We start from the raw sequence: 23,299 nt of genomic DNA on the forward strand, positions 1-23,299 counted from the left end.
TCCAAAGGGTCAGCAGATAGATGTGAGGGGTGGTGAGATGATTAATGGGAGAGGAAAGAAGAAAAAACTAAATTCTGAAACATAAATGTGTTTTCAGTTTTTGGACTTTTTCTCTAATCTTTGATTTTTGCTGAAATATTGGATCATTTGAACATTTATTGAAATGAAACCATGTGAGAAGTTTAGAGGGAAAAATCACTATTTGGTGGAATAGTCTTTAAGCATCATCAACGTGGATCATTAAAGTAGTGTGAGACATTAACACTGTGGATGTGTTTGTGCTCCTCGGACCACAGGACCTCCCTACGATCTCCAGATTAGAGAGGTGCGTAGCGACTCTCTGGTGTTGCTGTGGAAAGCACCCGTGTACCAGGGCCGCGACCCGGTCAACGGGGCCTACGTTGACATCAAGGAGGCGGACGCACCGGAGGAGGCGTGGAGAGGCGTCAACACCAAAGCCGTGGAGAAGACGTTCCTCAAGGTGGCTAATCATCCAAACACATGATTATTGAAATGTGGCGACAGCTGCTGTGTGTCTAACCCATAGACTGTATATAAGAAATGGACGTAACATCCGTGAAGTCACCCATTGGTTTGTGGACTGCTGCTCGGAGGCCAATAGTTTCGGATCTGAGCAGCGCCATCTTGAAAGTTTCAGGTGCATGCTGGGAAAAATAAAAACAGGGATTCTACTTATATGGGCATCAGGAGGAGCATGAGGCGCCCTCCTGAACCTGTGAACCAATCAACCTGTCAATCACGACGTAGCCACGCCCTAATGCATACCCTGCTTTATCGTCACATATAAAATCAGGGAGGCCAAAATGTCCCAAATGAACATCATACTGCATTGAAGAAGGCTTTAAACTAGCGATTGAGACCATAAACACATTTTGAAAACGTTTACTGAGGTTAGAAATCAAGTGAGAAGTTGGTGAATTCTCCATTGACTTGTATAGAGACGGAAGTCCTTTTGACACCAAAACGGTCGCCCCCTGGTGGCCTTTTGATAGAATGCAGTTTTAAGTTACTTCCGCATTGGCATCATTTCAGAGGATGCCTGAACCATCAAATAATTGCCAGAAAATTAAAATTCTTTGAAACTAGAGTTTATTGGACCTTCTGACAAGTAATTAAAAAAGATTAATTAAATAACACTTTGCATCTATGAGATTTGTTTTGTATCATATTTGATACGCTTAGAATTTTTGCAATTTATTTTTTAATAGCATGATTTTTTTTAAACACATGAAAACATATTGAATACAACTTTTTTTAAGGTTCTGCATAAAGCTCATAACAACACCTTTTAAAATTTTCTATGCATGATAATAATATATAATGCATGAAATGAAATAAAATGAAAATTGACAGAATTACAGATAAATGACTTCTATACCTGCTGTGTCTAATTTCAACAGGAATTTACCATAAAATAAGATACAAAATATTAAGTAATTCAACATTGCATTGGTTTATCTTTGTTCTACATGTATCTGATTGTATATACATCAGGTTTTCAGGCATGAAATATGATCACACTGATGATTTAAAGGACTCATGTATCCAATATGATACACTTGGTGATACAGGGCTAATATATATATATTTTTTTCATCTTGCAGATTAAGAATCTAAAGGAAGGAGAGACGTATGTGTTCAGGGTGCGCGCTCAGAATAAAGCCGGCGTTGGAAGAGCCTCAGAAGTCACAGATCCGGTCCACGCTGAGACCAAACCAGGTAGGAGGAGAAAAGTCTGAAGAGCCGACGAAGATAACGATGATGCAAATGAACGCAGGACGACTTCATTTCAAGCTGTGTGACATCACTTTTCTCCTGGTTTCAGGCACCACTGAGATCGTTGTGGATGTTGATGATGATGGCGTCATCTCCCTGAACTTCGCGTGCGCCGAGCTGAACGCCGACTCCAAATTCGTGTGGTCCAAGGATTACGAGGAACTCACAGATGAAACTCGTTTGACTGTTGAGACCAAAGGAAACCTGTGAGATTATATTTGTTTAACCCTCCTGTCGTCCTCACGGGTCAAATTGACTTCATCTGTTTTGACTGTTCCTTCTTTCCTTCCTTCCTTCCTTCCTTCCTTCCGTCTGTCCTTCTTCCCTCCCTCCTTCTCTCTTTCTTTCCTTCCTCTCTTTTCCCTCCCTTCCTTCTGTCCTTTCTTCCTTCCTTCCTTTCCTCCCCCTCTTCCTTCTTTCCTCCTTCCCTCCTTCTCTCTTTCTTTCCTCCCCCCTAGCTTCCTTCCTTGCTTCCTTCCTTCCTCTCTCCTTTCCTTCTTCCTTCCTCGTTTCCTTCCTTCCTTCCTCTCTCCTTTCCTTCTTCCTTCCTTCTTTCCTTCCTTCTTCCTTCCTCCTTTCCTTCCTTCTTCCTCCCTCCTTTCCTTCTTCCTTCCTCCTTTCCTTCCTTCCTCCCTCCCTCCTTTCCTTCCTTCTTCCTCCCTTCCTTCCTTCCTCCCTCTTTTCCTTCCTTCTTCCTTCCTTCCTTTCTTCCTTCCTTCCTTCTTTCCTTCCTTCCTCCTTTCCTTCCTCCCTTCCTTCTCTCCTTACTTCTTTCCTCTTTTCCTCCTTACTCCTTTCCTTCCTTCCTTCCTTCTTTCCTCCCTCCCTCCCTCCCTCCTTACTCCTTTTCATTCATTCCTTCCTTCCTTCCTTCCTTCCTTCCTTCCTTCCTTCTTTCCTCCCTCCCTCCCTCCCTCCCTCCTTACTCCTTTTCATTCCTTCCTTCCTTCCTTCCTTCCTTCCTCCTGTCCTTCCTTGACCTGAGGACAACAGAAGGGTTAAGTTGAAACTCTAAATTGACACACTGTGAAATAAATTATCACTCAATTAATGTGTTTTTTTGTCTGCAGGTCCAAAGCCATTTTCAACACTCCTGCAGAGGAGGACATTGGCATTTACTCATGTTTTGTCACCCACACCGATGGCGTTTCAGCCAGCTACACTCTCTCCGAGGAAGGTCGGTGATCAAGTCCAGAGAAGGAAGAATCAAAAACACATACTTTGAGAAATAAAAACATTTATCTTCTAATAAAAAAATGACTTCAGTTATCACGCTTTATCTGAAAAAAAATCTGTTTCCTCTTTCGTTCACAGAGTTGAAGAAGCTGCTGGAGATCAGCCATGACCACAAATTCCCCAGTGAGTGCAAGTCGTCACTGCATGTTTTGAAGTTTTTAATTTGTGTCGTGACTCGTGAACTGGGCCTGTTTTCATGATCTCTCTCTCTCTCTCTCTCTCTCTCTCTCTCTCTCTCTCTCTCTCTCTCTCTCTCTCTCTCTCTCTCTCTCTCTCTCTCTCTCTCTCTCTCTCTCTCTCTCTCTTCTCTTTAAACTAGTTATTCCTCTGAAGTCAGAGTTGGCTGTGGAGCTGATGGAGAAGGGCAGAGTTCGCTTCTGGCTGCAGGCGGAGAAGATATCAGCTAACGGCAAAGTGGAATATGTGTTCAATGACAACGTCCTCTCACAGGGGGAGGTCAGTGAGCAACAGAGGAAATCAACCCTGAATTACTTCCATTCATAATATCTCTAATAGGTGTAATAATGTATCTTTTTGTCCTCGTTTTTTTTTTTGCAGAAATACAAGATGAACTTTGACAAGAACACTGGCGTGATTGAGATGATTATGGAGGCTCTGACTCCGCAGGATGAGGGCACGTTCACCTTCCAGATGCAGGATGGCAAAGCTACCAACCAGTCCAGCTTGGTTCTGATAGGAGACGGTAGGTTCAGTCATACAAAGAAAACATCAACATAAAGATGCTCCCAATCCGAAAATATGTCAAAAAATCTCCATTTAACCCTCACATGCTATTCAGATTCAGATTCTTCACAGTATTTCCTCATAATTAGTCAAATTTCTGCACAACAAATCATTCATGAATACGTCATTGGTCACAAATAATAAGCGAGATTGATCCTTAATGAAGCTTTCAGAGAGCTGAGAGAGTTTATTCTTCTTGTTTATGGAGAAAAAACATGAACTATATTAAATGTGAAGAATGCAGCAGTATTATTTATTTGAATAAATATGGGTTAAAAACTCAAATAATTTTTTTTTAACTCTTTCCATGAAATGATTGTGACAATATGATTCATTCTGTGTATATCTTCTCAAAACTTTATTAATCAATCTCTTCCAAACATATCACAATGGAAATTTAAATAGGAATAAACAGAGGATTATGTATGTATCAGCTGCACTCAGAATTTATAAGGAGAAGTCATCAAATTTCAGGCTAAAAGTAAGAAGTATTTAGAGGTTATTTACTGCTTTTAAATGTCAAATTGGACCCTGAACAGTATGTTAGGGTTATTATTAGTATTTTATAGGACTAAACTGGTGGATAATCAGTTTAGTTTCAAGGCAAAATTATTGGTTTTAAATTCAGTATGTTCAGTAGAAATACAGAAAACCGCACTTCTATGTTTTGGACACTAGATGGCAGTAAAACATATATTTAGAAAAGCACATTTCAGATTTCAACAGAGCATCCAATATTAAATTCATGTTAGCAACTATAAAGCATCACATGTTCAGGTAAGTAAATGTCTCTATTTCAGCCATTAAAGCTCAACATTTTGTTTATTTAACTGTGTTTTTTGGGGTATTTTTGTTTATTTGCAGTTTTCCATCAGCTGCAGAAGGAATCCGAGTTCCAGAGGAAGGAGTGGTTCAGAAAACAAGGTGACACTGAAGTTTATAGACTTAGACCCTTAATTAGCACCACATGTTTATGATGATTCCTGTCTTTCATAGCTGCCATGTTTTCATTCCAGGTCCTCACTTTGTCGAGTATTTGAGCTGGGAGGTGACACCCGAATGTTGTGTTGTACTGAAATGCAAGGTGAGGATTAAGCTTTACTGGATATGTTTCATGCATGCAGCTGCAAATCTGAGAAATACCTTACATCCCTCGGCTTTGCTTTTTTTATTTCAGGTTGGCAACATGAAGAAGGAGACCTCAGCCCTGTGGTACAAAGACGGACGTGAGGTCAAAGCAGAGGAGCACCTGGGCTTCACTGAGGGAGTGCTGAAACTGGAAATAGCTCAGGTGAGATAATTATAACAGGTGTGAATTCATATTTATTCACATTTATATAAAATATTAGTGCTTTCTTTGTTTGTATATATTTCTGTATTGTGTATATAACTGTCTCTGAACCCATTTGCATATATGACTGTTAAAGGCGTCTGTTTATGTCTATATTACCCAAAAAAAACATACGGATCCTTCGTCCACAAGTTTTTTTTAAGTAAGTTGTGAAAAAAAATGGAGATTGTTGAAACATTTACATTTTTACTAATTTCATAAAGGATTCTTTAAAGCAGACATGTCCAAACTAGTCCATGAAGGGTTGTGTGTATGCAGGTTTCTGATCCAATCAATGAAGAGCACATAGTTGGGAAGGTTAGAAAAGTAAATGTTCCCTCCATCAGTCCTTCCTTCCTTCCTTCCTTCCTTCCCTCCATCTGTCCTTCCTTCCTACCTTCTTTCTTTCCTTATTTCCTTCCTTCCTTCCTTCCTTCCTTTCTTCCTCCCTTCCTTCCTATTTTCCTCCCTTCCTTTCTTCCTTCCTTCCATGTGTCCTTCCCTCCTTCCTTCCTTTCTCCCTTTCTTTCTTCCTTCCTTCCTATTTTCCTCCCTTCCTTCCTTCCTTTCTTCCTCTCTTCTCGCCTTCCTTCCTTCCTTCCTTCTTTCCTTCCTTCCTTCCTTCCTTCCTCCCTTCCTCCCTTCCTCCCACTTATGAGCAGGGTTGGGAAGGTTGCTATGGAGATGTAATAGGTTACAGATTACTAGTTACTCTGTTTAAAATGTAATAAGTAATGTAACTATTTCAATGACTTCATCAAAGTAATGTAACTTATTACATTTGATGACTTTTCTAATTTTCTAACCAATGTTTTCAGCTGTTAGGGTAAATGTTCCCTCCATCTGTCCTTCCTTCCTTCCTTCCTTCCTTCCTTCTGTCCTTCCTTCCCACCTTCCTTCTTTCCTTCCTTCCTTCTTTCTGTCCTTCCTTCCTTCCTTCGTTCCTTCTGTCCTTCCTTCCCACCGTCCTTCCTTCCTTCCTTCGTTCCTTCTGTCCTTCCTTCCCACCTTCCTTCCTTCCTTCCTTCCTTCGTTCTTTCCGTCTTTCTTTCCTTCCTTCCTTCCTTCCTTCCTTCCTTCCTTCCTTCCTTCCTTCCTTCCTTCTGTCCTTCCTTCCCACCTTCCTTCTTTGCTTCCTTCCTTCTTTCTGTATTTCCTTCCTTCCTTTGTTCCTTCTGTCCTTCCTTCCCACCGTACTTCCTTCCTTCTGTCCTTCCTTCCTTCTGTCCTTCCTTCCTTTCTTCCTTCCAACCTTCCTTCCAACCTTCCTTCCTTCCTTCCTTCCTTCCTTCCTTCCTTCCCTCCTTCCTTCCAACCTTCCAACCTTCCTTCCTTCCTTCCTTCCTTCCTTCCGTCCTTCCTCAGTTGATTAGAACCTGCAGCCACGCAGCCCTTTATGGAGTAGTTTGGACACCTCTGCCTTAAAGGTTTTTAACCGGCATTAATCTTCTTAAACGTATTTACAGTATCAGTCAAACATTTGGACACTTTATATTTTGACTTGTACTGTAAATTTAACCCATCATACTTAACCTTCGTGTCGTCCTCCCGGGTCAAATTGACCCCGTCTGTTTTGACTGTTCCTTCTTTCCTCCCTTCCTTCCTTCCGTCTGTCCTTCCTCCCTCCCTCCTTCGCTCTTTCTTTCCTTCCTCTCTTTCCTTCTTTCCTTCCTCCATCCCCTTTTCTTCCTTCCTCCCTCCTTTCCTTCCTTCTTCCAATCCTCCCTCCCTTCCTTCCTCCCTCCCTCCTTTCCTTCCTTCCTCCCTCCCTCCTTTCCTTCCTTCCCTCCTCCCTTCCTGCCCTCCTTCCTTCCTCCCTCCCTTCCTTTCTTCTTCCTCCCTTCCTTCCTTTACTTCCTCCCTTCCTTCTTTCCTCCCTCCCTCCTTCTCTCATTCTTTCCTCCCCCTACCTTCCTTCTTTCCTCTGTCCTTCTTTCCTTCCTTCCTCCCTTCCTCTTTTCCTTTCTCCCTCCCTCCCTCCTTCCTTCTTTCTTCCGTCCTTCCTTCCTTCCTTCCTTTCCTTCCTCCCTTCCTTCTTTCCTTTCCTCCTTTCCTCCCTTCCTTCTTCCATCCTTCTTTCCTCCTTTCCTTCCTTCTTCCTCCCTTCCATCCTTCCTTCCTCCCTCCCTTCCTTGACTCGAGGACAACAGGAGGGTTAAAGACGACTAACAATATCATATACTTCACACGATTAAATCACTAAATTTCTAGACACTCTCTCTCTCTTTCTCTCTCTCTTTTCTGTCCTCTTTCTGTGTTAATCCCTCCTTCCTCTCAGATTTCACACTAACCCTCTCCTCCCTCTGCTGTCTCCCATCGCTCATTCTCATCCCATCATTGTGTTGTCCCCTAAACGTTCTGTCCGAGTGGCGTAGACGAGCGACATGCCGTCCACCTCATATAAACATGATGTCACATTGTGTCCCATTTTCAGCACCAACCCGCCGCAGACAGAGCGGACGACACCATGTGGAGAAGAATAAAAGTCTGGATCAGTTATCTGTTGTCATCATAAGTTTTTGCCGTCTTTATTTGCCTGAGAATGCTCCTTTTGAATAGATTTGTCTGTCCGTCCGTCCGTCTGTCCATTTTGCTTTTTTGCTTTCTGCGTCATATATGTGTTTTCTGCAGCACCCTTAGCAGAAGAGAAAAGCTTGCCTTTTCAGATGAATAGAAAATCATATAGTCCTTTTATTATAAAAATGATGGTGATGCCTCCGTGTTTGTTTTTACCGGCTTTTTTAAAATGTTGACGTCACGCTTTGTTTTCTTTACTGTCAGATTTCCAAGAAGGACGCCGGCGTGTACGAGGTTATCCTGAAGGACGACAGAGGAAAGGACACGTCTACGTTGAGTCTGATAGATCAAGGTATACCGTCGCAGATTCAACCACTAATAGAGTCTGTCCTTCCTTCCTTCCTTCCTTCCTTCCTTCCTTCCTTCCTTCCTTCCTTCCTTCCTTCCTTCCTTCCTTCCTTCCTTCCTTCCTTCTGTCCTTCCTTCCCACCTTCCATCCTTCCTTACTTCCTTCCTTCCTTCCTTCCCACCTTCCTTCCTTCCTTCCTTCCTTCCCACCTTCCTTCCTTTCTTCCTTCCTTCTGTCCTTCCGTCCTTCCTTCCCACCTTCCTTCCTTCCTTCCCTCCTTCTGTCCTTCCTTCCTACCTTCCTACCTTCCGTCTTTCCTTCCTTCCTTCTTTCTGTCCTTCCTTCCTTCCTTCGTTCCTTCTGTCCTTGCTTCTGTCCTTCCTTCCCACCTTCCTTCCTTCCTTCCTTCCTTCTGTCCTTCCTTCCCACCTTCCTTCCTTCCTTCTGTCCTTCCTTCCTTCGTTCCTTCTGTCCTTCCTTCCCACCTTCCTTCCTTCCTTCTGTCCTTCCTTCCCACCTTCCTTCCTTCCTTCCTTCCTTCCTTCCTTCCTTCCTTCCTTCCTTCTGTCCTTCCTTCCCGCCTTCCTTCTTTTCTTCCTTCCTTCTTTTCTGTCCTTCCTTCCTTCCTTCTAAGGAGGATTTAACTTACGATAAACTAATCTATTCTTTCCTCCAGATTTCAGAGACTTGATGAATGAAGTTTTCCATGTCATCGGTAAGAATAAAAATTATTTAATTATTATATATTTCTCTGTTTTACACAGAACACACTGTTTAAATCACCTCTCTGTGCGTTTCTTTACTTCTCTGCAGCTAAGTCCTCCACACCACTGAAGATCACAAGCACAGCTGAAGGCATTCGACTCTACACTTTTGTCAACTACTATAATGATTTGCTCCAAGTCACATGGCAGTACAAGTATGTTTCCTGTTTTATATTTATATTTGTGTGTGTGAGAAAGTGTGTGTACATCAGTGTTGAAGTTAATTAGTTACATCTCAATATCACTGCATAATCTGTGGTTTATTAATCACACTTTAATGTGTATAAATTAATAAAAAGTTTATTTACACATCAGTTTTCATTCAGGTTAATGTAGTTTAAAGTGCTTCAGATTTTGATTGACAAGCTGATAATAAGACAGAACAGAAGTGACATAATAAAGAAAATGAATAAAAACAAAGAAAAAAGTATAAAGAAAAAATTGAAGCCAATGCATGTGAGAGAAATTAAGGATAAAAATGTAAATAATAATCTAAAATTAATAAAAATTAAAAAATAATTAAAGTTTAAATTAAAAAAATTAAATTAAAATAATAAAATTGAATAAAGTAAAATAAATAAGAGAAAGTAGTAAATAAGAAAGAAAGATTAAAAAGACAAAACAAAAGTAAAATAAGATAAAGTTTAATAAAAGCTTGAATAAAACTAGGTTTAAAAAAAAGACAAATGGAAGCTAGAGTATGATAATAATAGTAATAATAAAGTTAAATAAAATAAACAATAAATATGATAATATACAAATAAACACATTTTTAAAAATACAATAAAAAGACTATGAACATTTCTTAATCAAAGGCCAGGCTCAATAATAAGGTAAGATAAAGAAGACTCAATAATCAATACTAGGAGGAACTATAACAAGTAGTTATTTTTAGGTCTTTTTTTAAAGTTATTTTTTAGAAATGTCTGCAGAGCCGCAGTTTTGGAAACACAGTTCTAGTATTTACAACAATCTTGTGCCTTTTGAAAAAGACACTACATTAAAATAACTAACTAAAATATAAATAATCAGGCTGTGCAGGTGTGTCCGACCATGTTTCTGCATCTCCGTCTCATCTTATCTCTCTGTCAGGGACTCAGCCATCGCCTTCTCCGACCGTGTGAAGAGCGGCGTGGTGGGAGAGCAGCTGTGGCTCCAGATCACAGAGCCCACAGAGAAAGACCGGGGCAAGTACGGCATCGAGTTCCACGATGGAAAAGGAAACCTGGTTAGGTCCGTCGAGCTGTCTGGTCAAGGTGAGAGTGAAGAGACACTTTGGCTTTAATGTTGTTTGATAAGCAGATTCCAGCATCCACGCAAACACCAGAGAGCTTTTATTTACCTTGTTTTATTACCTTTAATTGACTTAATGCAATTTGTCACACCACAGATCCTGTATCACCTTTCTTTACCAAATGCTGTGTCTTACGACCTGTTTTTGTTTTTCAGCGTATGACGACGCTTATGCAGAATTCCAGAGACTGAAGTGAGTCAAAAACTATTTTATAATGAGTTTTTTTATGCAGCCGTAAACACACAAACACAGCATGCATCTTCCTCGTTACTTCAGCATTGTGTTACTGGTACTAATAGACTCTTTTTTTAAATTTATTTATTTAAATGTACTGGTTTTTCCTGGTTTGAGGAACTTACATGAAGCAGTAGATAGAATACAGATTAAGCTTTAAACTCTCACTTCTGATTTTCGGCTAATTTAATCTAATTGTTGTTCCCTCTTTATTTTCTTTTGTTTTCAGGGCTGCTGCTATTGCAGAAAGAAGTAAGTGATGAATGTTTTTACAGTGTTTTCTCTGTTGTTGGGCAGTTTTTAGACCTGGATGACAAAGCTGTAGGAATATACAGACCTATATTTTTTCAATGCTGCAGTTTGGATTTGAATTAAAACTACGAACACAGTTCTTACAACCCTCATTCTCTCCAACTAATGTCGATTTACAGTAGATTTTACAGTTAATTAATAGGTTTTATTGGTTACTTTTAAAACTGAAAATGGGCCAAACTGTAAATAAGAAGTTTTATTATTAATCATCTTCCTTAACGACACTTAACCTTCTCGTCTCAAGTCTGGAATAAAATGCCTTTTATCCTCTTAAATGACGTGAAAACACTGGAAACTACTTTTCATGAACTCTCTTAAACTGGTAAAATCATGATTTAGTTTTTTGTAGTTTTTTGTACTTTACATAAAGTGTCATTAGGCCCTGTCTCAATAATTCCCAACTTATCGTAAAATAACGTAATTATCAACATCATAATGTCTATATATTGACTTATCTTATCGTATGATGCATGGACATGACCTTTGACCTCAGTATTGCCACACTTCACATTAGCAGCTAAGAGGCTATTCATGTCACATTGGTTAAGTGAGTAGTGTCGTCCGTTCCTCACTGTGCTCGTCCTGAGTGGAGACTACAGAAGAGTTAAAGGTAAATAACTCTGTCCCCAACCATAATGGCAGAAGAGTAGCGTCCATTCTCCAATCCCCCCTTTGCATTATTATACTATTATATTATCATTATATCAGTGGTATAAAATGATCTTTAAATGACAATAATATCGTTTATCGTGATTATTTCTGAGACAATATATCATCCAATAAAAGTAGTTATCGTGACAGGTCCATATTTGGTTTATTGCTGTTATTGAAGTCATCGTTGTGTTTTTCAGACCGTGCTCGAGTAGCAGGAGGTCTGCCTGATGTGGTCACCATCCAGGAGGGCAAGGTAACCCTTTATCAGCTGACTCTGACTGATGTTTATCCTCAAAAAACGACCCTAAACTTGCATCTGTCCTCTCCTGCTCCCACTCACTGATACGTGCCTGAATGTTATTGCATTTAATGTTTAATATTACCGGTGTGTGTTGTGTTTTTTCCTCTCATTCAGGCCCTCAATCTCACCTGCAACATCTCAGGCGACCCCGTGCCGGAGGTCACCTGGCTGAAGAACGACAGGGAGATCGCATCCGACGATCACTGCATCCTCAAGTTCGAGTCGGGCAAGTTCGCCAGCTTTACCATCACCGGTGTGAACACCGCGGACTCTGGCAAGTACAGCATCCTGGTGAAGAACAAGTACGGCACGGAGAGCGGAGACTTCACCGTAAGTGTCTTCATCCCCGAAGAGATGCACAGCGGCAAGAAAAAATAAAAGCGGTCCAAATCTTGTCGTAAATATGTGTAAATTTAAAAAAAACAAACACTGGAAAAAACAGTTGAAAAAAAAAAGGGTTTGAGGATGTGTTAGGATGTTTTTTGTGTAGGAATAAATTAAATCAAGAGGTGCTGAAGAACAATATGAACTCAAAACAGTTCAGAGAGGAATCCAAACTGTGGTTTAAGAGTTGTAACTTTGGAGATATAAATGGAAATCTATACAGTATATGTGCACATTTGGTCCAAAATAATGATACCACACTCTAAAATATCACTGGTGCAAATTTAAATTGTGTTTGTGTAAAGTTACAGCATGCAAAGAGGCAAATGTTGGCAAAAAAAGGCAGAAATAATAGTTAAAGTTATGTAATTTAGTGTAGATAGGATGCAACTCTCAGTCAAAGAAAGAGAAAGATGTCTATTAAAAAGCCGTATGGATGTTTATTTGCATGTTTTATCTCATTTTTTACAAATTGTGCAGACTTCACTGATTTCCAAAAGCACTCAACAGCTTTTAGATTCGTTTTTTCTGCATTTTCAGCATCAATTTGTTTTATTTCACTTCATTAAAATAAAAAAAAAATTTTTTGGAGGTGCTGAAAACTGCAGTAGGTCATCATTAATAGTGATTAGTCATCTTAATCCTTTTTGGTTAAGTCGTTATTGTTGCATGTAAATCCTTCAGAGATGGTGCGTTCGAGTGCATGTAGGAAACTAGAGCATCAAGAGGGTTTATAGTCTTTTCATGCAACAAAATAGCTTAAATCAAAGGAGGCAAAGTTTTTCTAGAAGTCACATGAGCCGATCTAAAAATCTGGAGTTCTGCTTTTGGGAAATAAAACAGAGGAAGTGTGCACAATGTGTAGAAAATGAGGTGAAACGTGCTCCCTTAGTGCAATGCAATGTCCTGTTTTTATTGTTTTAATGTTGTGATCATGACATCACCTCCACTGTCTCCCTGTCTGTAGTTAAGATCACACTGTCTAGTCATTATTATCAATGTAATTCACCATTGTTAAGCCTCCCCTTCCTCCCTGTCACAGTCCCTCATTAATGATTATGATGTTGTTGTGATGATGATGATGATAGTGATGTCACTGCAACGAAAGACTGTTAAGATCACTGTTAAATCAGTCGTGGTTATCGCATCACTTCCTTGTTCCCCTGTTTCTTGATGACACTAATAAAAAAGAAACGAGCATGTACTTCCCCCACTTCCTGCTCCTCCTCCTCCTTCTTCTTCTTCGTCTTCTTCTTCCTCTTTGAGTTTGTCTCACTTTGGTTTGAGCCCCCCTGCACTTTTTACACTCTGCACTCTCTCATTTCAGTCGACTCTTCCCCCTATTTTTCACTCCCAGTCACGATTATCTGTAGACTTGGACTCGGACCCAACAACACCACCACCAGCATGGAGACAACAACACCTCACCCAACCCTCTCTGCTGTAATCCAAATATTAGTTTTTTAGTACGATTACCTGAGGTGCGCTTGATTTATGATGCCCCTTAAATGAATAAATAAAACCCAAGATAACAGTGTTGCCTTAAAGGATAAGTTCACCATTTTTCAAGTCTGTCTTAAAACAATGGAGAGGTGCCGAAATGGACAATTAATTATGGTGTGAGTGCTGTTAAACGGACCATTAGAGGAGACTATGGGAGGTAAATAAATAAAGTCCTTTTTTAGGGGTTAAAATGCATTTAAAAGTTTATCTGAAGCTTATACGAGGCAAATAAAGTGGATATCTTACACATTTACACTCTTTTTTAGTGAAAATCCCTCTGTGCAGCAACAAAAAAAGGGAATTTCCACCAAAAAAAACAGTATCTTTGAGAGATATCGTCTTGATTTGACTAATTTGGACTCATATTATCTTCCGTGATGAGCACCTGACTGTTGTTTTAGGTTAAACGTTTTAAAAGAGTGAACCTGTCCCTTTTTAAGAGCAACAAAATCAAGCTGCCCTTATTGTAATTAAGAGCAAACCAATGCAGTTTCCTCTTATTGTGTGGTCACCAGCATCCAATGGTACAAAATATATCAGAATAACTTCCTTTAAATGTCTTTATAAATAGTAATGTTAGCTTATTTTTCTCCTTTCAGGGCTTAAAAAAAGACATATAGCACTTGATTTTACTTAAAGACCATTTTAAAGTGTTGGAGAACGTGTGGATTTAGCAGGTCCAGGTCTCTATTATGGTTCACTGACTGGAAAGTATGGATGACGTAGATCAATAATGTATTTACAGTATCTCTCTAGAGTTAAAGAGGCACTCTATTGATGCTCCACGTCAAAGTCAATTAACTTAGTAATGAGGAGTATACTGGTCAGCCAGTTAAACCAGTTGCATAATGTCCTTTTGTTAGTTAGTCATGTGACATCACGTCAATAATCTCAGGCTTAGCGGCTACAAACAGCAGGCCTACGTTATAAACCGGGGGGTGTTAAAGCAAGCAGGGTCTCACGTAAGATGATATCAGGTTACGTTATAGGAAGTGAAAGACCCATTAAAGTAAGTAAGTAATCAATATTTAGATGCATTAATAATGGATGAAATGACTAGATGGATGTTTCTCACAGTGATGAACCTACAGACCTAACACAATATTTTCCCTCAAATGTACTTTAAGGAGGATTTCAGCATCTTTCAGCTCACTTTTTTCGATTTTACAAACCCCAATTTAACTGTTTTAGTTCATTTTCATGCAGCAGGCAGGTCAGCTGGTGAACATATTGGAGCATTTAGCAGCTAAAGAACCAGATATTTCCCTCTGGAGTTGGTGGTGGAGACCAAAACAGAGCCTGAAGAGGGTGAACACATGACTTACATTCATCAGGTGGATATAAAACTGGATGACAGATACAAGCTTATGTTGCACAGTAAAGACTGGATGAGTGAATAGGCAACTGCTGGCCAAATATTAGGATAATCCAGATTTTAAGTCATGATATTTTGGCCTTTGCTGCATCAAAAATCTTTACTTTATTTGTTTAAAAAAATTCAAAATCAGCAGATTATACCCATCTCATCTCTTCAACCTCTTTACATGAGGGTTAGGATGACAAAGCAAGACTACTGTAGGTGTGTAAGTGGTTATGGCTGCTGAAGAGATTTAAAAAGGCAGCAGTTCAACCATGTAAACAGCAGTGCAGCAGCAGCAGATGTTCAGTCAGTCTTTTTACAGCTTAGTTCAGCATAGAATTAAACAGAACACATAAAATATGAATGTATTGTATTTTAAGGGACACATTAAAAAACATTTGTAAATCACATTCTGATACTTTCACAGCTTAAAGGTGCAGAATGTAAGATTTAGTGGCATCTAACGGGCCAGGTGTGGCAGATAAGTATGTTTTAATTGGTGGATAATCACCTGAAAATAAGAATTGAAGCCGCCATGTTGCTGTTATATTTCTACAGTAGCCCAGAATGTGCAAACCAAACACTAGCTCTTTTGCAACCACCGTAGAGTCACTTGGAAGGGGCGTGGAGAGGTATTCATCCATCCATCCGCTTTCTGACACTTATCTGGGGCCAGGTCGTGGTGCCATTAGGCTGAGCAATAAAACCCAGACATCCATCTCATCAGCTCCTCCTGGGGGATCCCAAGGCGTTCCCAGGCCAGGAGAGATATATAATCCCTGCAGCGTATTCTGGGTCTTCCTCAGGGTCTCTTACCAGTTGGACGTCGCCAGAACTCCTCTAAAGGGAGGCATCAAGACCAGGTGCCCAAACCACCTCAGCGGACTCCGTTTGATGCGAAGGAGCAGCGATATTCAGTTGGTTTCAATCTGCAACCTCACCACTAGATGCCACAAAATTTTACACACTGGTCCTTTTATCAACCAATCAATCAAGGCAAGGCAGCTTTATTTATATAGCGCATTTCATACACAATGGCAACTCAATGTGCTTTACATAAAACAAACATTTAACAGTAAGAATTGGAAACCAAAAACATAAAAACATGCAATTTGAGAAATAGAAATAAAACCCAAACAATAAAACATACAATGCAAATGAAAGATTAACATTTAAAGTGCTTTGAAAGACCTCAGTCATAAGCACAGGAGACGAGAAGTGTTTTTAACCTGCATTTAAAAATGTTCACAGTTGGGGCTGATTTCAGTTCTGCTGGTAGCTTGTTCCAGTTGCGTGCAGCATAACAGCTAAAAGCTGCTTCACCATGCAATCAATCAATCAATCAATCAATCTAAACCTATTTATATGGCGCCAAAACACAACAAAAGTTATCTCAAGGCACTTTTCACACATGGGCAGGTCTAGACCATACTCTGTAACTACTCAGTTGTACGAATATAAACATGATGCAATAAAGACCTCAGTTAAAATGTATTGAGAAATCATATTTAGGAATGATACTTAATAAGCAGCGGGGTCGTGTTTGTACTGTAGTCGGTGGTGGGTCTGACCTCACTGAACTTCCTGGGTGAGTAGCGATCGGACATCATTCATTTTGGTGTTACGTTCAGTTACGGTCACGTTGAGGTCTAACTGTGACGTCTCTCCTCTCAGATGGAGATCATCGAGGGAACGCCTGACTTGGGCGTGACATCATACTCGACTGATGCGGACGGAAATGTGGTGTTTTGCCCGAACACCCCGAAGGATAAGATGAAAGTGAGCGTGACTGGAACGAAAACGAAGAAGCGAAAGGGTGAGAAGAAGGCCTGAGATTAAATATATAAATTGTGTAACATTTGAGACGTTACAGTAATAACGCCACTTTTTTCTTCCCTTTGCAGAATCTGTATCTAAACCTCCTCCTGCAGAAAAGATGGACGCCAAGGAAAAAAAGGAAAGCACAAATAAGGAGTCAGGAAAGCAGAAAGAAGAGAAGATTACAGCCGATGCTTCTGCTCAACCTAAAAGTTCAGATTCAGAAGAAAAAGCAGACGTAAAAGAAGAAGTCGCTGAGCAGCCTGCAGGCAGCGTAGAGCAAACTGAGCCAGAAGCTGAGAAACAGCCAGAAAGCACAAAGCAGAACTGAGCTAATGTAGAGAGAAATATACTCATATATTGATATCTAAAGTGTTTGATGTGTCTAATGTGATAGATGTATGCTCAATTATCTTCACCTCGATGTTGTATTTTCTATAAATGATAACAATATTCCACATTTGTAGTAATGTACTTATATTGGAATAAGTAGGGGAGAACCATGCTGTAAATAACATAGTGAGTTCTATCTTCGTCTATATTTAACTATCTGCAGAAGATACTCAAAAAACAAAAATTAATGCAAATGTGCAGCCGAGTGCAGGACAAAGACGAGGACAAAAGGAACAGGTATGTTGTTGAAGGAGATGAAAGTGATCCACATAAAGATGGACAACATTGAAAAACAGCTTAACAGCAAAGTGGATGTATTGTATGGATAATTAGGAGAAGATCCTGAAAGGAGAACTCAAAAAGTGTGTTAATGAAATACAAGAAAATATTGACTTAGAAATCGGAGTATTAAAATCCAGCTTGTACCAGCTGGAGTAAAGACAACTTGATCCTGAGGCTGTGTCCGAAATCACTCCACAATATCTCCACAATATAACATTAGAGCCCTCAAATACTCCAAAGTACAGTCCATGGCATGTTCACTACTTTCTGCTAACAATCCCAAAATGTAATGCTTCACATTTTAAAGATGTGACCGTTGGTGTGACTCTACGCTGACGATGTGACGCTATACCGATGGTGACGACACAAAATTACGACGATTAGTTAGTGTCTAAAAATCTTGATTTGCTGCTTATTATTGAGCTACTTAGTGTTTATTATATAGGGAGCAGTGAATGAGTTAATGAGACATAAGACAGGCAGACATTTAATAAAACAAGAATAATATTTAGTTACCTTCCATCCTTCCTTCTTTCCTCCGTCCTTCCTTACTTCCTTCCTTCCTTCCTTCCTTCTTTCCTTTCCTTTTGTCCCTTCTTTCCTTCCTTCCTTCATTCCTCCCTCTTTTCCTTCCTTATACCTTTCTTCCATCCTTCCTTCCTCCCTCCCTCCTTTCCTTTCCTTCCTCCCTCCCTCCTTTCCTTCCTTCTTGCTTGCTTCCTTCCTTCCTCCCTACCTCCTTTCCTTCCTCCCTCCTTTCCTTCCTCCCTCCCTCCTTTCCTTCCTTCTTGCTTGCTTCCTTCCTTCCTCCCTCCCTCCTTTCCTTCCTTCCTTCCTCCCTCCTTTCCTTCCTTCTTCCTTCCTTCCTTTTTTCCTTTCTCCATCCCTCCCTCCTTCCTTCTTCCTGCCTTCCTTCCTCCCTCCCTCCCTCCTTTCCTTATTTCTTTCCTTCCTTCCTCCCTCCCTCCTTTCCTTCCTTCTTCCTTCCTCCCTCCCTCCTTTCCTTCCTCCATCCCTCCTTTCCTTCCTTCTTGCTTGCTTCCTTCCTCCCTCCCTCCTTTCCTTCCTTCCTTCTTCCTTCCTTCCTCCCCCCTTTCCTTCCTTCTTCCCCCTCCCTCACTCCCTTCCTTCCTTGAAAATGATAACATGAAAATGATATTATTGAAAATTATATACATTTTTCACCTCCAGTGACTAATAATAAAGGAATACAAGTTTAGCTGTAACTTACCAATGGTGTGTTTGCATGAATATCCTCCAAAATAAGAGAAGAGTAGTTAGTTAAAGTTAAGTTTGCACAAAACTTAACTAACAAAAACGTTAACATTTCACAATAAAGCTGAAAACAATGTGACCACATAAAGGTGAGAACAAACCAAATAATTACAATATATATTTAAGTTTGACCCACCTGACTCACAGCCTCCATTTAAAGTCACATTATACCGAATTCTGTGTTACTTTCGTCCTGGTTCTCCCCTATTTTCTTATAATAAAACCACATTTTGTATTTTATCCAAGTTTTATACAATAACAGCACAGATATTATATTGTTTCTATTCTTTGTTTATTATTATTTTGGATATTTTTTTATTTACTCTCTGTATCTTTTTCATCATATTTGCTTGAATAAAAGAGCTGGTGGCGAATTCGTTGGTTTAATTTGAGACTGTGGCACTAATAAGGGAATAAAAGGGTAAAACGCAGGTGGATCGAGGCTTCAAAGGACGAGAGTTGGACGAAGGAACAAAGCAAACGGGAGGAATTCTTGGGCTGAAACGAAGCAGAAATAATTAAATTCAACAAGTGAGAAAGTTGTAGAGGATCAGAGAAGAAGACAGCTTGGTAACAGCTGCATCTTCATTTCATCTTTACTGATTTTGAGTTTTTATGCAATTATATATTTTTATTATTAATTATAATAAAGCTGGATTTCTTGCTCAGTCTGCCAGTGTTTATGTTTGTTATCAAATCTAATTAATTAACCTTCGTCTGTTTTGACTGTTCCTTCTTTCCTCCCTTCCTTCCTTCCGTCTGACCTTCCTCCTTCCCTCCTTCTCTCTTTCTTTCCTTCCTCTCTCTTTCCTCCCTTCTTTCTTTCCTTCATCCATCCCCCTTTCTTCCTTCCTTCTTTCCTTTGTCCTTCTTTCCTTCCTTCCTCCCTTCCTCTTTTACTTTCTTCCTCCCTCCCTCCTTCCTACCTTCCTTCCTTCTTTCCTTCCTTCCTTCCTTCCTTCCTTCCTTCCTTCCCTCCTTCCTTCCTCCCTCCTTTCCTTCCTTTTTCCTTCCTTCCTCCCTTCCTCTTTTACTTTCTCCCTCCCTCCCTCCCTCCTTCTTTCCTCCCTCCCTCCCTCCTACCTTCCTTCCTTCCTTCTTTCCTCCATCCTTCCTTACTTCCTCCCTTCCTTCTTTCCTTTCCTCCCTTCCTTCCTTCCTTCCTTCTTTCCTTCCTTCCTTCCTTCCTCCCTCCTTTCATTCCTCCCTCCATCCTTTCCTTTCTTCCTTCCTTCTCCCTTCCTTTTCCCTCCCTCTCTCCTTCCTTTTTTCCTTTCCTCCCTTCCTTCCTTCCCTCCCTCCTACCTTCCTCCCTTCCTTCCTTCCCTCCCTCCTACCTTCCTCCCTCCCTTCCTTCCTTCCTTCCTTCCTTCCTTCCTTCCTTCCTTCTTTCCTTCCTTCCTTCCCTCCTTCCTCCATCCTTTCCTTCCTCCCTCCCTCCTTTCCTTCCTTCCTCCTTTCCTTCCTCCCTCCCTTCCTTCCTTGACTCGAGGACAACAGGAGTGTTAAGTGGTTATTGAAAACTATAACCTTTTTTACCTCCAGTTATTAATAATAAAGGAAAGGTTTAGCTGTAACTTACCAATGTTTTGTTTACATGAGTATCCTCCAAAATAAGAGAAGGGTAAAACAAAAAGAACAATAAGAGAGTTAAAATCTTAAATTCGGACATTGTTATACCAGCATCTTTATTCTATTAATCAAACATTTCCATTATTTCTGCCACTGACATCAGCAGCAGCCAGTTAGTGCGTCCGTTTCATTTCATCCCACTTATGGAATTATAATTCTCAGTGCTGTCTCCATCTGGAGGTCAAAGGTCACTGTCTGCCCTGCAGGTGGTGGAAAAGGATTTTCATAGATTTGCTGCAGAGTTCAGTTCAGCCGAGCGTCCGCTGCACTGAACCTGAATGTTTAGTTTTTCTTCTATAAATGGATGTAAAAGAAGAACAAAGTGAGTCCAGCTGCAGCTCCGGAGTTAGAAGAAGAAGTTATGACAGAGAGATTTACTAGATTACAGACTTATTTTTAAAACACAATCTGCATCATTTCCTTTAACGTTTTGAAATATGTGGCATTAAAACATGTTAAAAGATAAAAGATGTGCATATTTCTTATTTTACTAGATTTTTTTAAATATATGGCTTTGTCTCTCAATCGCTGCAAGGCTGACTGACATGTTTAGCAGGAATTACCTCAATAAAAATGAATGGGATTAAATTTGTTTCATAATAATTTAACAAAATCTCCCCAGCCAAAAAGAAATAAGATCATTTTGAAACAAGAAAAAAAAAGACTTTAAAGGCAAAAACTGACAATAGATTTATAAAACTCTCCTCTATAGGAAGTTGTTAAAGGGCTGCTTCCCTATTGGCTGGTTCATTAACGGTCTGGATGAACAATAAGTGGTAAAATTGAAGGGAAAAAAAGTGACTGCGAAAGAGAAACAAGTTGACTTTTGGGTCATTTTCCTATCTATCTATCTATCTATCTATCTATCTATCTATCTATCTATCTATCTATCTATCTATCTATCTATCTATCTATCTATCTATCTATCTATCTATAACAAAAAAGCTGAAATTGAGGTTTACTATTAATGCAACAGTGAGGTAGGAGCCTTCTTGTGTCCTGCATTTCCCTCTTTCCTTCCTTCCTTCCTTCCTTCCTTCCTTCCTTCCTTCCTTCCTTCCTTCCTTCCTTCCTTCCTTCCTTCCTTCCTTCCTTTCCTTCCTTTCCTCCCTTCCTTCCTCCCTCCGTTATTTCCTTCCTTCCTTCCATCCTTCCTCCCTTCCTTCTTTCCTTTCCTCCCTTCCTTCCTCCCTCCTTTTCTTCCTTCCTTCCTTCCTTCCCTCCTTCCATCTTTTCTTCCTTCCTTACTTCCATCCTTCCATCTTTCCTTCTTTCTTTCCTGCCTTCCTTCCTTCCTTCCTTCCTTCCTTCCTTCTTTCCTTTCCTCCCTTCCTTCCTCCCTCCTTTTCTTCCTTCCTTCCTTCCTTCCCTCCTTCCATCTTTTCTTCCTTCCTTACTTCCATCCTTCCATCTTTCCTTCTTTCTTTCCTTCCTTCCTTCCTTCCTTCCTTCCTTCCTTCCTTCCTTCCTTCCTTCCTTCCTTCCTTCCTTCCTTCCTTTCCTTCCTTTCCTCCCTTCCTTCCTCCCTCCGTTATTTCCTTCCTTCCTTCCATCCTTCCTCCCTTCCTTCTTTCCTTTCCTCCCTTCCTTCCTCCCTCCTTTTCTTCCTTCCTTCCTTCCTTCCCTCCTTCCATCTTTTCTTCCTTCCTTACTTCCATCCTTCCATCTTTCCTTCTTTCTTTCCTGCCTTCCTTCCTTCCTTCCTTCCTTCCTTCCTTCTTTCCTTTCCTCCCTTCCTTCCTCCCTCCTTTTCTTCCTTCCTTCCTTCCTTCCCTCCTTCCATCTTTTCTTCCTTCCTTACTTCCATCCTTCCATCTTTCCTTCTTTCTTTCCTGCCTTCCTTCCTTCCTTCCTTCCTTCCTTCCTTCCTTCCTTCCTTCCTTCCTTCCTTCCTTCTTTCCTTCCTTCCATCATTCCTTCCGTCCTTCCTTCCTTCCTTCCTTCCATCTTTCCTTCCTTCCCTGACTCGAGGACAACAGGAGGGTTAAACTTTTAAAATGAAAAATGTGTATATTCATAGTTGTATAGAGGCCATTTTAACATATAAGACACAACTTTTTATTTATAGCATTTTTATAAACACATTAAAACGCATCTGGAAAACATCTGCAAACATTTCCACTTAAAAAAACTAAAAAAACAACCCCTCGTAATAATTAACCTGAATGAATAATGAGCTCGTCACAGGTCACATGGTGCAGAGCTGCCTCCACGCGCAGCAGCAGCAGCAGCAGCAGACTGAAGGTGTGACAGCCGGCGGGGGAGCCTCTACTCCGGCAGGTAGGAGGATTTAAAAACTTGCTAGTCTTTCTCTCCATGTTTGCATTTAACCAACATCCTAAAAAAAACAACACAAAATGAGTCAGAATATATGTGTGAATGTGTGTCTTCGTGTCGCCTCTCTGTCTCTCTCTGTGTCTCTGTGCTCTGCGGAGTCCTTGAAATGTTTCTGAAGAGTCATTTATAGCTGCTGAGTCCTGAATATCTTTTTTCTGAAGGTGGTGTGATAGCAGATATGATCGATAAGCTTTAACGTGTGTGTCCTCTCGTAAAGATAAACCGGCATTTATTGATGATATAAGGCGCTAGTTTGCTATTTATATACATTTGTAGTCCTCCTTTTATAAATGTCTGTCTTTTTAGCAGGGTCCCTAAACGCCTCATTGGTTTACAGGAAAAGAGTTTAGTTTACCTGAAGATTTAATGTCCACATTTTACATTTTATTTAATATTAACATTATAATGATGATGTTAGACTTCATTTTTATCAATATCATGACGTAATGGCCTTTATATATTCACCCATATGCCTCAAATTTGACTATCTTATCGTTTTAAACAGCTTCTCTTACATAGAGCTGCAACAATAAGTCGATTAATCAATGGATATAAAGCTAATTAGCATCTATTTTGATAACTGAATGATCATTTAAGTCATTTTTTAAGGAGAAATATTGGAAAATTGCTGGTTTCAGCTTCCTGAACATGAATATTTGATGCTTTTCTCTGTCATACATGATGATAACCTGAATATTTTTGGGTATGGGACTGTTGTTGTTAACTATGTTTTATAGAGAAAATGAATCAATTTAATCCAGCAAGTATTTGGCAGATAGTTGA

The 23,299-nt window shown here is 40.0% G+C and overlaps 1 protein-coding gene across 1 annotated transcript in view; it reads left to right on the plus strand.

The window, feature by feature from the left end:
* The window catches only part of myom1b (myomesin 1b), a 46,470-nt gene extending 33,316 nt beyond the window's left edge, over nt 1-13,154 (plus strand). Inside the window, exons 19-37 of the mRNA XM_062441804.1 lie at nt 297-481; nt 1,626-1,740; nt 1,847-2,003; nt 2,868-2,974; nt 3,112-3,156; nt 3,353-3,489; nt 3,592-3,736; nt 4,642-4,701; nt 4,794-4,861; nt 4,955-5,068; nt 7,542-7,592; nt 7,889-7,976; nt 8,650-8,688; nt 8,787-8,892; nt 9,830-9,993; nt 10,187-10,223; nt 10,495-10,517; nt 11,429-11,484; nt 11,647-13,154. Coding sequence (XP_062297788.1) covers nt 297-481; nt 1,626-1,740; nt 1,847-2,003; nt 2,868-2,974; nt 3,112-3,156; nt 3,353-3,489; nt 3,592-3,736; nt 4,642-4,701; nt 4,794-4,861; nt 4,955-5,068; nt 7,542-7,592; nt 7,889-7,976; nt 8,650-8,688; nt 8,787-8,892; nt 9,830-9,993; nt 10,187-10,223; nt 10,495-10,517; nt 11,429-11,484; nt 11,647-11,910 — 1,961 coding nt within the window. The 3' untranslated portion in view covers nt 11,911-13,154. The remainder of the gene's footprint in view (nt 1-296; nt 482-1,625; nt 1,741-1,846; nt 2,004-2,867; nt 2,975-3,111; nt 3,157-3,352; nt 3,490-3,591; nt 3,737-4,641; nt 4,702-4,793; nt 4,862-4,954; nt 5,069-7,541; nt 7,593-7,888; nt 7,977-8,649; nt 8,689-8,786; nt 8,893-9,829; nt 9,994-10,186; nt 10,224-10,494; nt 10,518-11,428; nt 11,485-11,646) is intronic.
* The last annotated feature ends 10,145 nt before the right edge of the window (nt 13,155-23,299 follow it).

Source organism: Scomber scombrus, chromosome 20 (assembly GCF_963691925.1).
Source record: "Scomber scombrus chromosome 20, fScoSco1.1, whole genome shotgun sequence".
Taxonomy (NCBI): domain Eukaryota; kingdom Metazoa; phylum Chordata; class Actinopteri; order Scombriformes; family Scombridae; genus Scomber; species Scomber scombrus.